A 12,305-nucleotide genomic window follows, 5' to 3' on the forward strand; every position below is an offset into this window, starting at 1 on the left:
TTAGCACGCTCGGACTATGGTTTTAATAGACGTACATGGACAAGTCGATATAGACAGATTTATAATTCTATAGTCAGTCCGACATACACAGGGGCGCTGTAAACAGGGGCGCGGGCCGGAGAGCGGGTGTGCAAAGTGGGCGCGGGGCCCTGGGGCCGCGCCCCGCGCTCTTCCGGCTCCACTCTTGCACGGCGGGCGGTGAGGAGGGGGCTGTTCGCCGGGACAGGGGGCACCTCCAGGCACGGGAGCGGGGCAGAGGGCCTGGGCCAGCGGCTGAGCTCGGGGCTGGGGCGCTCCGCAACGAGCCCTCCCTCGCCTCCCGCCGCGGCTTGGTGGCCTTAAAACACGGCTCCGGAGCGCGCAGCCGGCGAGGGTTCCGCGCGGGGCGCCGAGGCCGTGTGCGAGCAGCTGAGCGGCGAGCGCGCGATCCCGGGCTGGGCACCGTCATCCCCGGCCCAACGCCCCCTCCAACTCGGATCCGAATCGAGCTAAGGTGCGCTCGGCCCGGCCAGCTCGGAGAGGACGTCTGGTTCGTGCGCGGCCGGGGGATCTCAGGCGTGTCCGGGCTCCGCACGTCCAGTCCGCGGGCTCAGACGCGGGCGCAGCCGCTCAGTCCGGGTCCGGCGCGGCGGGGACGCGGGCTACGCGGGCGTCCTCTCCTGGCCGCCGGGCCTCCGCGTTCGCTTGCCGGGCCGCGTTACCTCCGCGGAGAGGGCCGCCGGGGCCCGTGTGAACGAACGCACTCCACCCGCGCCATCCCGAGGGAAATTGCAACTCATCCATTTTTTTCTTTTTTTTTTTTTCCGCGGCGCTTTTCTCCGACGTCTTTTTGGTTCGTTTTTGTTTCTTTGTGGAGGGCGGAGTGGGGTCCGGAAAAGCAAACACAAAACCAGCCCGAAGGCGGGCAGGTGGGGAGCGGCTGCGCTCGTGCGGGGTCCGCGGGCGGCGGCCGGGGCCCCGCGTGCGTCCTGCGCGGGCCCGCCCCGCGTGGCCGGCCGGGCGGTCAGCTGTTGTACTGGCACGCGTTGAGGCCCGAGGCCGGGCCCTGCAGGCCGCCGTAGCCGAACGACGAGTGCTGCTTGGACTTGAGCCGCAGGCTGGCCAGGCTCGAGTTGCACGTGTCCCGGTAGACGCTGTAGGGCGAGGCGGGGGTGCCGTAGGGGCAGGCGCCAGGGGACATGGCCGAGTTGAGCGAGGAGCCCGTGAGGTTGTTGATGTTGTTGAGGCCCGAGTTGGGCATGCCGGGCACGGCGCCGGGGCCCATGCTGGACGGCATGGTCATGGAGGAGATGGAGCTGGGGGCCGAGAACATGGACTGCGACGACAGTGGGCTCATGGAGTTGAAGAACGTGAAGCTCTTTGTGGAGAGCGGAGCGGGCGCCAGGCTCTTGGCCGCCCAGTTGTTGTAGGAGTAGCCGGCGGCGTACACGTCCTCGTAGGGCTGCACCAGGCCGCTGAACTGCGGCACGTAGCCGCCCTTGCACAGGTCCAGCTGCTGGTTGCGCTCGCGCTTCCGCCACTTGGCTCGCCGGTTCTTGAACCAGACCTGGGGAAGGGGCGGGAGACAGGTCAGGGCCCCGCGCCTGCACCCGCCACCCTGCCTGTTCGCCCTGACGGTCCCCTTCCTGTCCCGAGAAAACATGTTTTTGTTTTTTATTTTAAATTTTTCTTCCCCCCCCCCCCCCGATCTTTAGCCTCTTTCCCAAATTAAGTCCATTTTCTCCTCCTAACGAGCATTCTGGGTTTTGTTTTTGTTTTTAACAAATACTCGGTTCCCTTCTCTTGCTCCCAGCCAGTCCGCCTCCCGCCTTCTCCCCTAAACGGGTCCCTGGGTGCCTTCGAATGCGCCATCCATTCTCTTCCCCTGCAAACGCAAACGGCGTTGTTTTCTTACTGAAACGTAGGGCTCCCCGACTCCCCTAGATGTCTCCTGGCTCACACCGTCTGTTTCCATCTTGAAGGACAATTTCTGATATTTTCGTTTCCCAAATGTTGATTTCCCTCCGGTCTGCGCCCTATCTGAACCCCGTTCTTTGTACTCAAACGGTCTATTTTCTGCTGTACCCCCATTTTTGATCCTTTTGATTCTTCTCCAAATATTTAGTTTTTTCCCCTTCTTTCCAAATGTCTGACCCTCAGTGTTACGCTTAAATAGTTGATTCTTTCTTTTTCTTGAATACTCGATCCTTATGCTTTGCCCTTAAATATTTAATTTCTTTCCTGCTGCCTAAATATATGCCAAATATGTTTCTCTGCAAATATTTAATTTCCTTTTGCTTCTTACCAGTTTTGCCCTAATCCCTCCTCCCCCTTTTCTCCTGCGAAGTTTGGTAAGGACCTCTCAGTGCTCGGTTCTCCAGGTCCGCACCCATCCAGCTGCCCACCGAATGCCCAGGCCCTCCTGGCCCCTGTCCAGCCCTGGGCAGAGTCCCCCCACCTCCAGCCTGCAGCACCCCCGCCTCTGCTCTCCCTGGTCCCAGCCCAGCTCTTCCTCCATAAACTTGTAGAGTCACCGCGGCCTGCGGAGGGGAGGGGTGGCCCGGTGTCTGGGGGCCAGGTGGGACTCCGGTCTGGCTAGAACCCAGCTCCTGGGATCTGGTTCAATCTTTGTGCGTCCAGGAAGAAATGATTCTAAGGATTCTCTTCCTGCCGCGGCAGGAAAGCCTGCCTGGCATTGACTGGGAACCCAAAGGGTAAGAAGAGAGGAGACAGTGCGGCCTTGGACGGCACCTTCCAGCCCAAAAGGGCTCTGAGGGCTACTCTGCCCGCAGAGCGGCCTCCGCCACCTGACCCCGGGAGGGCACTGGCCAGAGGCTCCAGCGGTGGACTGGCTGAACGGCCCGGGAAGGAGGATAATATCCCGATGTTGGACAAGTTGGGTGCAGAATGGGACCCCTGTTTTGAGACCCTGAACCCTAGCAACATTCCTTCAACCTCCGAGAGGCAGCCAGGCAGGACCTGCCTTTCCCTTTCGTTTTCCAAGGGGGAAGCCAGCGGCTCCCAAGGTCCCCAGCGGCAGGGAGTCCTCTGCACAGTGTCTGGCCCGGGGTATCCCAACATCCCAGCGGGGCCGGGGCCCTACGGGGCATGGGCGGGCTTCCTGGGGCCGCCGTAAAGCCCGGGGGTGGGTGGTGAGGGGCCACCAGCGGCCCTGGAGCCCTGCAGATGCCGGTGGACCCGGGGCCCAAGGTGGGGTCTCAGGAGCGGAGAGCGTGCGCATCCGGTGCGGGCCTGCGCTCTCCGGTGCTGCGCCCGTGCAGCCCGGCACCCTCGGCGCGCTCCCCGCCTCACCCGCACGCGCGGCTCCGTGAGGTTGGTCCACACGGCGATCTCCTCCCGCATGCTCATGTCGGGGTAGCGGTTCCTCTGGAACGTGGCCTCCAGCTCCTGCAGCTGCTGGCTGGTGAAGTGCGTGCGCTGCCGCCGCTGCTTCTTCTTTTTGGCCGGGTCCTCCGCGCCGCCGCAGCCCGCGCCGCCCGCACCGCCGTCCGCGGGCCCCTTGGCTTCGCCGCCGCGCTCCTTCTCTGCAGCGGGCAGGACGGGGCGCGCGTCAGCTCAGGCTCACGCCCGGTCGCACGCGTTCCCGGCTCCACCGAAGCGCCGGCCACGAGCCCGCCCTCCCGCCGGGGGCCCTGGAAATCGTGCCCAAGCAGAGGGCCGGCTGGGTGCTGGCCGTCAGCAGGCACGTCCGGCCTGGCGCGCCGGGGCTCAGAGCGCCGGAGCCTCGGGCCTGCGTTCCCCGCGCGCGGGGCCTGCTCCTGCGGCTCGGCCCGGCGCCGGCCCTGCAGCCGCTGTCAGCAGCAAACATTTGCGCTTTCTTTCCCCAGAGCTTCTGGGGGTCTAACTCTGAGGGAGTCCTGCTTTCGTGAAGCAGATCTTTCCAGTCTGAAAGCAGTGGGGGCAGCGGCCTCAAGGCCGGCCGCTCTCTTCCTCCCGGGACTGCATGGGAGCCCGCGCTGGGCACGGAAGCGGCCTGACTCGCAGGCCTCGGCCGCGGGGCCTGCAGAGCCCGCTGTCCGGACACATTCTTGTGCGGGCGACTTCGGGCTGTAGCCTCTCCGTCTCCACAGGAACGGTGGCACAGAAAGAAAAAGAATTTAAAACCCAAGCACAGAAGCGCAGAAAAGCTGATGGCGCTGTGCCTGGAAACGTGGACAGGGCCGCACGTTCTCCAGAACAGGCAGGTACGGGGCCGAGAGAGCGCGCCGAGGAAGCCCGGGCCCCCGCGCACACACGCCGCCCACCGAGCGCAGAGCTGTGCGGGCGCACGCACCGTTTGTTTCTCGAGGATGTTTTTATTGTTGCTGTTGATCAGTGTGCTGCTGTAGATAGATTTTTTAAGCCCTTCCCAATAACGCCCTTGTAGTGATAAATTTTAAATCCCGGAGAAGCATTCTAGTTCGAAAATTTAAAATCCCCAAATAATATCGCTTGAAATCGATTTTGAGAAAATCCTGGAGAAACGCGCCATTTTGGACAAACTTTTTAAAATCTCACCAAGATTAATGTTGCGTGGAGACTTTTAAATTCCAGACAACTACACTTCGTGCATTCATTCTTTCAAGATCGAAAAAACGCCTGTACAGTTAGAATAGTTCATTCATCCTCATAGATTTGACTTTAAAAATCAACCTCTAGCTACGCGTTTCTCTGGACTTTAAAAAGAAAAGCCAGCCGCAGACCACGTTCACAATTCGGGAGCACAAAAAACACCGTCCGGCGCGGGCTGCATTTCGGCCAAGAGAACAGAGCCTCCCGCAGAGTCGCTTCGGGATGCAGAGCGGGAGCAAAGAGAGATTGGAGACCCTCGGCCTGGAGCAACGCGTGAGCGCGGAGGCGGTGCCCACGACCCGCGGGGCCGGCCAGAGGGGACCGCCCGGCAGCCGGCATCCACCGCGGACTGGCCGAGCCACTGCCCGCGCCGGACACCCGCCCGGCCGGCTCCCGGCTGGGACCGCAGGTCGAGCTCTCGGACAGAAGAGCGGCGCGCAGGGAGAGGCGCCCGAGCCAAGGCCGGGCCCCGGCCGCACACGTGGGCAGGGATCCCTTCCTCGGGGTTCGCCCCTTGGCCCGCGCTCGGTGCCTTTCCTTCGGTGGTGCCCCCCACCCCCCGCCCCGGCCCACACTGTGCTCCCCACCCGCCCTTTCTCGTCGGCTGCCCCTTCCCGCCCCTCCCGGCACTTTCTCTCGTCCGTCACCCCCACGGTGTGCCCTCGGTCTGCTAGCCTCCCGGAGTGCGAGCGACCCCACGGCGCTCTTCTGAGCAAACCCAACTGCCTCCCTCTCCGTGCGTTCGGGGGCTCAGCGCAAACCCTCCACCACGGGCTCGCGCATCTGTCGGCCTCCCGTGTGGGAGCACCTTCCTGTGCGTGCGTGTAAATTTCCGCGTTCCCGGCCAGCTCGAGAAAAGGAAAAAAGAAAGTTCCCGGCGCTCCTGGGGCGGAGAGCGAGCCAGGTCGTGCGGAGCGGGCGCCAGGCGCCAGGCCCCGGGTCCCGCGCCCCGAGCCCCGCGCCCGGGCCGCTCCGTGCGCGCCGCGTGGGCACCGTGCTTACCTGGCAGCTCCGTGTCGGACGATTCGCTGGCTGAGTTCTCGAGCGGCTCGCGGGGGTCAGCGGCACGGGCCAGGTGGAAGGCGGGTCCCATGTCATGCGGCGGTGGCGGCGGTGGCCGAAGCCCCTCCGGCAGCCGCTCCAGGCTCATACCCCCCTTGAAGGCGTCCATGGAGGTGGGGACCGCGGTGGGCGCTCCAGGGGCCGGGGCTCGGTGCGCCCGGTCGCCCTGGCTGCGACCTGCGGGGACAAGAGTGCAGCTCCTAAGCGGCTGCCCCCCAGGGCTGCCCGGGCCCGCAGCGACGCCGCGCCCGCCCCATGGACCGCCCGGGACTGCGGGGCCGGGCAGGCGGCGGCGGCAGCGGCGGCGGCTTCTAGCGACCGGGCGCCTGGCTCCGCGCTCCGCTCTGCGCTCCCGCCGCTCGGGCCTCCGCCGCCAGCCCGGCCCCGGCTCCGGCTCCGGCTCCGGCTCCCGATCCGGGGCCGGTTTCTAAGGCTCCGGACGGCGCCAGCAGAGTCTGTCTTAAAGCGACAGCGCGCACCGCCAGGTTCCAGCAGTCCCTGCGCCAGGGGTGGTGGGTGGGGTGGGCCCGGGTGGGAGGGGGCTGGGGAGGGAGGGCGCGAGCGAGCGGGCGAGGGCGCGCGGGCGGAATCCAGCCCCGAGCCGCCCCGCCGCCGCGCCCTCCCGCCCGCCCTGCCTCGTCCGCGCCCTCCCTCCGCAGCCACCTTCCCGCCGCTCCCCGCCCCCCGCGGCCTCGCCGCGCCTCTCCCTGCTTCCGCGGTGACACACCGCGCTCTCCCTCGGCCGCACAAAAGAGACGCATCTGGCCTGGCAGTCCCGCGCGGCTCGGGCGCACCTCGGGCCCCCAGTGGCCTGCTGGGCACAGAATCCACCCCCGTCTGGGCCGCCGCGAGGTCCCCCGCCCCCGGCGAGCACAGCCCGGGACGAGTGAGTGTTCGCCGAGCGGAATCTCGAGGAGCGGGCGCCGCGGAGCCAGCGCCAGGGCGGGGGGCCGCTCCCAGCGGGGTCCTCGTCGGGGGCCGCCGGCCCCTCCTTCCCGGTCCTCTCCTCCGGGGGACCCAGCCGGCTGAGTGACAGCAGCCTGCGCGCTAATGGGCCCCCGGATGCTGCCTCCTAATTAGCTCGGACCCTCTCCCCCAAGGCTGCTCCTCCGGCCTCCCTCCCTGCACCGCAGTCAATTTTCCGGGATTGGGATAGAAATGATGGCTTCTAATCAGACGCAACGTTTTCGGTTGGCTCTTGGCGCCCAGAGAGTGCGGCAGGAGACCCCGGGAGCGCGGCGCGCCCGGCAGCCTCTCCTGGCCTCTCCCCTTGTTTTGCCCCTTTGTGGGCCAGGCCCTGGCCTTGGCAGCTGCCGGTTTGGCCCAGGCAGCCTCTGCCCTTCTTAGGGTGCTTCCCAAGGCTTGGGGCACAGGATGGCTAGGCCAGGTGACTGCCATCCCCCAGCCCTGCGTCTGCCGGACTCTCTCTCCTTACCTACAGTGGGAGCTGAGCAGCGCGCTAGGAGCCTGCTCTGGGACAGGCAAAGACCGCACCCTCCCCACCTCCCAAGAGGCATTCCCTGCCTGTGTCCTCAGTGAGGTTTGTCGAAGGATTTCGCTGAACAATTGTTAACTGGCCCTGAGGCCTCTGCGCCTTGAGCAAACAGGCCATAGCCTCGGTTGTAGGGCGCGTCCCTGACCCCCGCTCCTCGGACCCCAGGCAGACCCCAGGCTGCCCTCTGCCCCTCACCTGCTGAGCAGCTCCGCGGGACCTAGTCGCCCAGGGGAGCAGAAGCTAAGCAGGACAGCAGCCTGGTAGGGAGGCACTGCTCCCCCCTGAGGGCCCAGGGCCCCTGGCGTCTGCATTTCCTCCTGGGGCCTCTGCTTGGGGCTGATTGTGGGTGCCTGCGCCTGGGGTGCTCCCCAGGCTCTGCCTTCCAGCCCTCCCCCTGTCCCCACCCCCATCAGAGGGAGGCCCCCCGGGCCACCAGGCTGAGTTCCTCTGGCAGGCACGGGCAGGCAGGCAGGCAGCGTGGAATCAGGCCTTAGCCCCACGCGCACCTCCCTACGGCCTGCCCCACTGTCACCCAGTGTCTGTAACCGTGGGAGGCAGGTTCCAAGGCTGAGTTCCGAAGGAGGACACTGGCCACTGGTCTGAGTCAGTGAAGGCCCCTGTCCTAGCAAGTTGAGACCCCCAAGGTGAAGTTAGTCTGCGCCAGGGAGAGAAGGACGTGGGCAATCGCGGTTGCCAGGCATTTGCCCTCCGCTCAACCTTTGACCACGTTTCTTGGCCATAGATGCCCCCTACATCTAGGTGTTAGGGAGCGCCCCTTTATGCGCTGTGCAGAACAGCCTGGATGCAGTGCCCAAGAGAAGGCGCACACACTGGTACTGCATACCCACACAGGTGTGCCATGCACACACACATTCACTTGTGTGCACTTGGTCTGACAGCTGGCTGTCAGGGAAGGCAGTGTGCTCCAAGCCAGCTGAGCATCGGGCATCTCTGGACAGCGGCAGAGACACAAATGCTCGCCCTTGGGCATCCAGAGGTGGGCGTCACAGCCTCTCCACTCCCAGGGGCCCCACAGAGGCGAGTCCTCCTGGGATCTTACACCCAACAGCTCCAGCTACTCTGTCTGAGGGGCTCGCTTCTGGCACTGTGGGTACAATTTAATGCAGCTATTGAGCACCTGCTGTGTGCCTTCTGGGCAGTGCTCCAAGCAGGCATAACGCTCTCTTTATTTGGAAATCTCGATGCCCGCCTGTGTGGATGGACAGGCCCTCAGCTCTTTGTGGGTGAAGCCCTGTATGGCCTGGGCCCTGCGCCCCAGAGAAGAGTTGAGGCTAGTGAAGACTGCCTGTGGGGGTGGGGTGGGCGGTGTCTGTGCGGCTGGGCTTGGGCAACCTTGAAGGACCAAGGGGCAAGGAAATGGTTGATGGAGGCTGTGGCATGGTCCTGGGCTTGGCTGGAGAGGGGACCTGGCCGCACTCTCTCTTCTTCCCTAGCTACATCCACCCACCACCTACTGTCCCAGAGTAGGTGCTTTCTCTCTCTCTCTCTCTCTCTCTCTCTCTCTCTCTCTCACACACACACACACACACAAACACACACACACACACAGGAGTAAGAGCAGAGGCCCAGTGTCCCCCTCTGCCGTGTGACCCTAAGCATGGCTTCACCTGCACTGTGCCTCAGTTGCTCTGTCTGACATGAGACTTTGTGCCTGATGTTAAGGCCTCCAGTGGGGACACGAGGAGAGGAGAGGAGAGGAGGGGGCTTACTGGAGCGGGAACCATGTTGCCCATTCCATTCCGGCCACACGAAGCCAGGAATGGCTGTCGCTTTCAAGAAGGTTGGGGTTTACGGTCCTGGCCGGGCTCAGCAGAGGGGCCAGGGCCATCGTTGGGGTTCAGGGAGTCACAGGGGCCCATTCTGAAAAGCTGGGCTCGCTCGAAAATGGACGCGGTGCCTAAGTGTGGCTTAGTCATTTAATTTGGGAAGGATCATTGGAAGGTCCTCATGGGGGCACCCTGCTCCCCACCCATGGGGGTACCTACTCTAATCCTTGCTCCCAGGACCAAGGGATTTTAGGAAAAAGGAAGGAATGTGCCATGGCCTGCCCCCGGGGCCATCCATGACTCTCCGGGACATTCCAGTCCTAAGCCTCTTAGGCCGTGGAGAAGTTCAAACTAGAAAACCCAGTTTTGGGAGTACAGCGGGGACCACCTACCTCCTTGTGCCTGATCTAACGCCCCCTCCCCAATAAAAGCTCTTGTTTCCAGAATACAAGCTGTTACCGGGCGACGGGGAGCAGGGGTGCTCTGGCAGATGCTGGAATAACCCCAGCGGGCTCTTCAGGCTGCTGAGGGCCCCAGTCCGAGGCTTCACGCCCCTCGGGGTTCCCAGTCTGGGCTCCAGCAGGGTGACTGCCACAGGGCACAGCCCGAGGGCTGGGAGCTGGGGACTCTGTGCTTTCCCCTGCTCTGTGAGCCGCTGGCAGGGCCCATAGGTCTTCCTGGTCCACTGCTCACCCCATGTCCACAGGACACTATCTGGTTCCTGAGAATGGCTGTGCTGGAGGGGAGAGAGCCCAGGAGGGTGGCAGCCCAGGGTCACACGACAGGCAGCTTCTTTCCTGGGAGAAGGGCCCTTGGAGGGTCTCCTCCTCCCGGGTCAGCCCTTGTGGCCTCTGCATCTCCCCGCCCCAGCCCACCTCTGTTTCTCTCCCAAGCCCCCCAGCAGCCAGGGGGAAAGGACAGGGGACAGGGCAGGTTCTCTCCAGTGCCTCTCCTGCCTGCAGCTTTGCGCTCTGGCTGGACCTCGCCATTGCCCTAGCGCTGCCTTTTCAGCAACTAGACAGCAAACTGGTTTCCTCCCTCTGGCCCTGTGGGATCTCAGAACCCACTGGGAATCCAAGAGAACACCCAAGCCTTCGTTTTCTCCGAAAAAGGGGCTCGCATATTTTTAGATTCAGAGAATTCCTAAATCAGAAAATTCTGGGGCTGCAGTTTCAGCCTGGGGCGCCCAATGCCGCGCTCCCGGCCTCAGGGCTCTGTGTGGCCGCCGCGGAATTGTTCGGGGGCTGGTCTCCGTCAGCGTGCGGAGACCCCGTTCGAGAGCAGCAGCTGGGTATGCGGGGACCTTGCCTTAACCACGAAGCCCGGGAGAAGCCGCGGGAATGTCTTTATTAGACTCTGTGAAGGGCATCTGGGGTTCCCAGGGGAGAGTGAAGCCCGACCCGAGCGGGCGAGGGCAGGCCGCCGTGGGCTGGGCGCACCGTCCCGCGCTGCGGCGGGCGTCGGGGTCCGGGGCGAAGAGAGCCGGGCTCTGGCCGAGGTCTGCTGCTGTTGTGCGGCATCGCTGCCCGAACGAGCGAACGAACGAAGCGGTTTCGTTTAGGACAAATACCCTCTTGACGCGAAGCCGCGGCAGAAGTCCCGAGCCGCGCAGAGGGGCCAGCACTTCCGCCGCTGTTGGGGCCCCCATCCCCGGACGCAGCCGGAGTGCCGGGCCGCCCTCTCGCCTGCCCTCGGCTCCCCGAGGCCCCCTATGCGCCGCGCCGCCGCAAAGGACTGCGAAGGATTCCAGGGCTGCGCCCGTCGTGGGGCCCGGGCCCGCGCCCCCGAGGCTGCTGCCCTCTTGGGATGCCCCGGGGCCGAGGCGCAAGGTGAGCTCCCTGTTTAGGTGAGGTGGCTCCGGGTGACGGCAGCTGCGGCCATGCACCGGGCTAGGAACGCGCTCCTCGCGCTGCCTCGAGGGCGCCCGACCTTCCGAGCGTCGCGCACCTTCCGCACCGCCGGCTGCACCCCGTGCTCGCCGGGATCAAAGAGCGCAGGACTCGGCCGCCACCTCCGCACGCCCCTCCACCGCGGAGACCCCGCGCCCCTAGAGCCCGGCGTTTCTTACCCAACCCGGGCAGCGCTGCGTCGGCGGCTCAGCGGCTCTGGGCTCGCCCGCCGCGGACTCTGGCTCAGGTTTCGGCTCCGGCCGGGGCCCCGGATCCAGCTCTGTCTCCAGCTGTGCGCGCTGCCTCGGCCCCGGCTGGTTCGCTACATCCCAGCGCGCAAGGTCGGGGCTGCCTCGGCTCGACCCGCTCCTCCTGCCGCCGCCGCCCGTCGCCTGCGGGGAAGGCGGGGACACGGGCCGGGGAGGCGGGAATGGGGGGGGGGGAGGGGAAGGCGCCGGCCGGGACCGGCGGGGAGGGGGCGGCGCGCTGTCCCACGGGCCAGGGGTCCCGGCCTCCCTCCGGGCGCGGGCTGAGGTCCGTGCGGCTAGCGGCCGGCCGGGGCAGCAGTCCGAGGAGCGCCGGGGGACTGCGCGCGCTGCGGAGAGGCCCGGCCTCAGGCGGACGAGGCCGCTGTGGATCCCAGCCCAGCCCCGACGCGCATTCTCTCCGGGGCTCAGTTTCCCACCTGGCACGTGAGGGGCTGGGCCTAGCGTGGGTCCGGCTGGAGTTTCCCGGGGTCCGGCCAGGTTCCAGCCAAGCTGGGGTTTGGAGAGTCGACCTTGCCCCTTTCTGCCCAGCCTGCGGGTCCAGCTGGGTTTGCAAGTTATTGGCAGCGAAGAGTCGCTGCGCAGAGCTTGTTGGCCACCGAGGTTTGAGGACAGATCAGGCTTTCGGTGTGTGTGACGGGGGTGCGGGGAGGGGCAGCCGGCCCCCTCCTCAGGGCCTGGGCTGTGGAGGAAAGAAGGCGCCGAGTGCACGAGTTCAGGCGCTCATGGCCTCTTGTCCAGTGCCCGCGCCTGCACACCCTCTAGCGATCATCCTTGGGCCGGGAGGCCTCGACCCATGTGGTCCCTAGGCCTGTTCCTGGCTGGCGGCCGCTGGGAGATGGGCAGGACCGAGCGGGAAGTGGGAGCCGACCCTTCTCACATTCGCGACCACCGGCTTCCCCCGCGTCGCCACTCATCCGGAGCCTCGTTGGGGAAACCAGTTGGCCGAACCTGCTTCCCTAAAGCGCCGAGTCTGCGCCTGCAGCTGCGGGGGGCTGTGGGATGGGACAGCGAGGCGGGCTGTGGCCTGCCACTCTCGGGGAGCAGAGCGGCCAGCCTGCCCGCCGACGGCCGCGGGCTCCGGGGCCGCGGCCAGGGCGCAAGGTTCCGGGAGAGGGCAGCGAGGCGGCGGGCATGAATGTTTCATGAGGTGCAGTCCGCGGCGGTGCCTCCCCGCCGCCTGGTGCTCGCCGACAGCTGCCGTGAGAGAGACCGCACGGCCCCGCGCCCGCCCTGTCTCCTTGCTCATCCGCGC

At 65.7% G+C, this 12,305-nt stretch overlaps 1 protein-coding gene across 1 annotated transcript; it reads right to left on the reverse strand.

The window, feature by feature from the left end:
• PITX1 (paired like homeodomain 1) lies at window positions 1-11,792 on the reverse strand. Its single transcript, XM_051843401.2, has 5 exons — window positions 11,470-11,792; window positions 10,964-11,176; window positions 5,554-5,790; window positions 3,292-3,524; window positions 1-1,546 (listed from the first exon to the last, which is right to left on the reverse strand). Exons 3-5 carry the CDS (start codon window positions 5,720-5,722, stop codon window positions 1,004-1,006), a joined length of 945 nt encoding a protein of 314 aa, XP_051699361.1. The 5' UTR covers window positions 5,723-5,790; window positions 10,964-11,176; window positions 11,470-11,792; the 3' UTR covers window positions 1-1,003.
• Window positions 11,793-12,305: the final 513 nt, after the last annotated feature.

The sequence above is a fragment of the Oryctolagus cuniculus genome, chromosome 6 (genome assembly GCF_964237555.1).
Source record: "Oryctolagus cuniculus chromosome 6, mOryCun1.1, whole genome shotgun sequence".
In the NCBI taxonomy this organism is placed as follows: domain Eukaryota; kingdom Metazoa; phylum Chordata; class Mammalia; order Lagomorpha; family Leporidae; genus Oryctolagus; species Oryctolagus cuniculus.

Coding starts and splice junctions, on each gene's coding strand:
- PITX1 (XM_051843401.2), bottom strand. CDS start 5,722: ATGGACGCCTTCAAGGGGGGTATGAGCCTGGAGCGGCTGCCGGAGGGG. Junction 3,525..5,553: donor GTCCGACACGGAGCTGCCAG/GTAAGCACGGTG, acceptor TGCCCGCTGCAG/AGAAGGAGCGCGGCGGCGAA. Junction 1,547..3,291: donor TCACGGAGCCGCGCGTGCGG/GTGAGGCGGGGA, acceptor CCCCTTCCCCAG/GTCTGGTTCAAGAACCGGCG.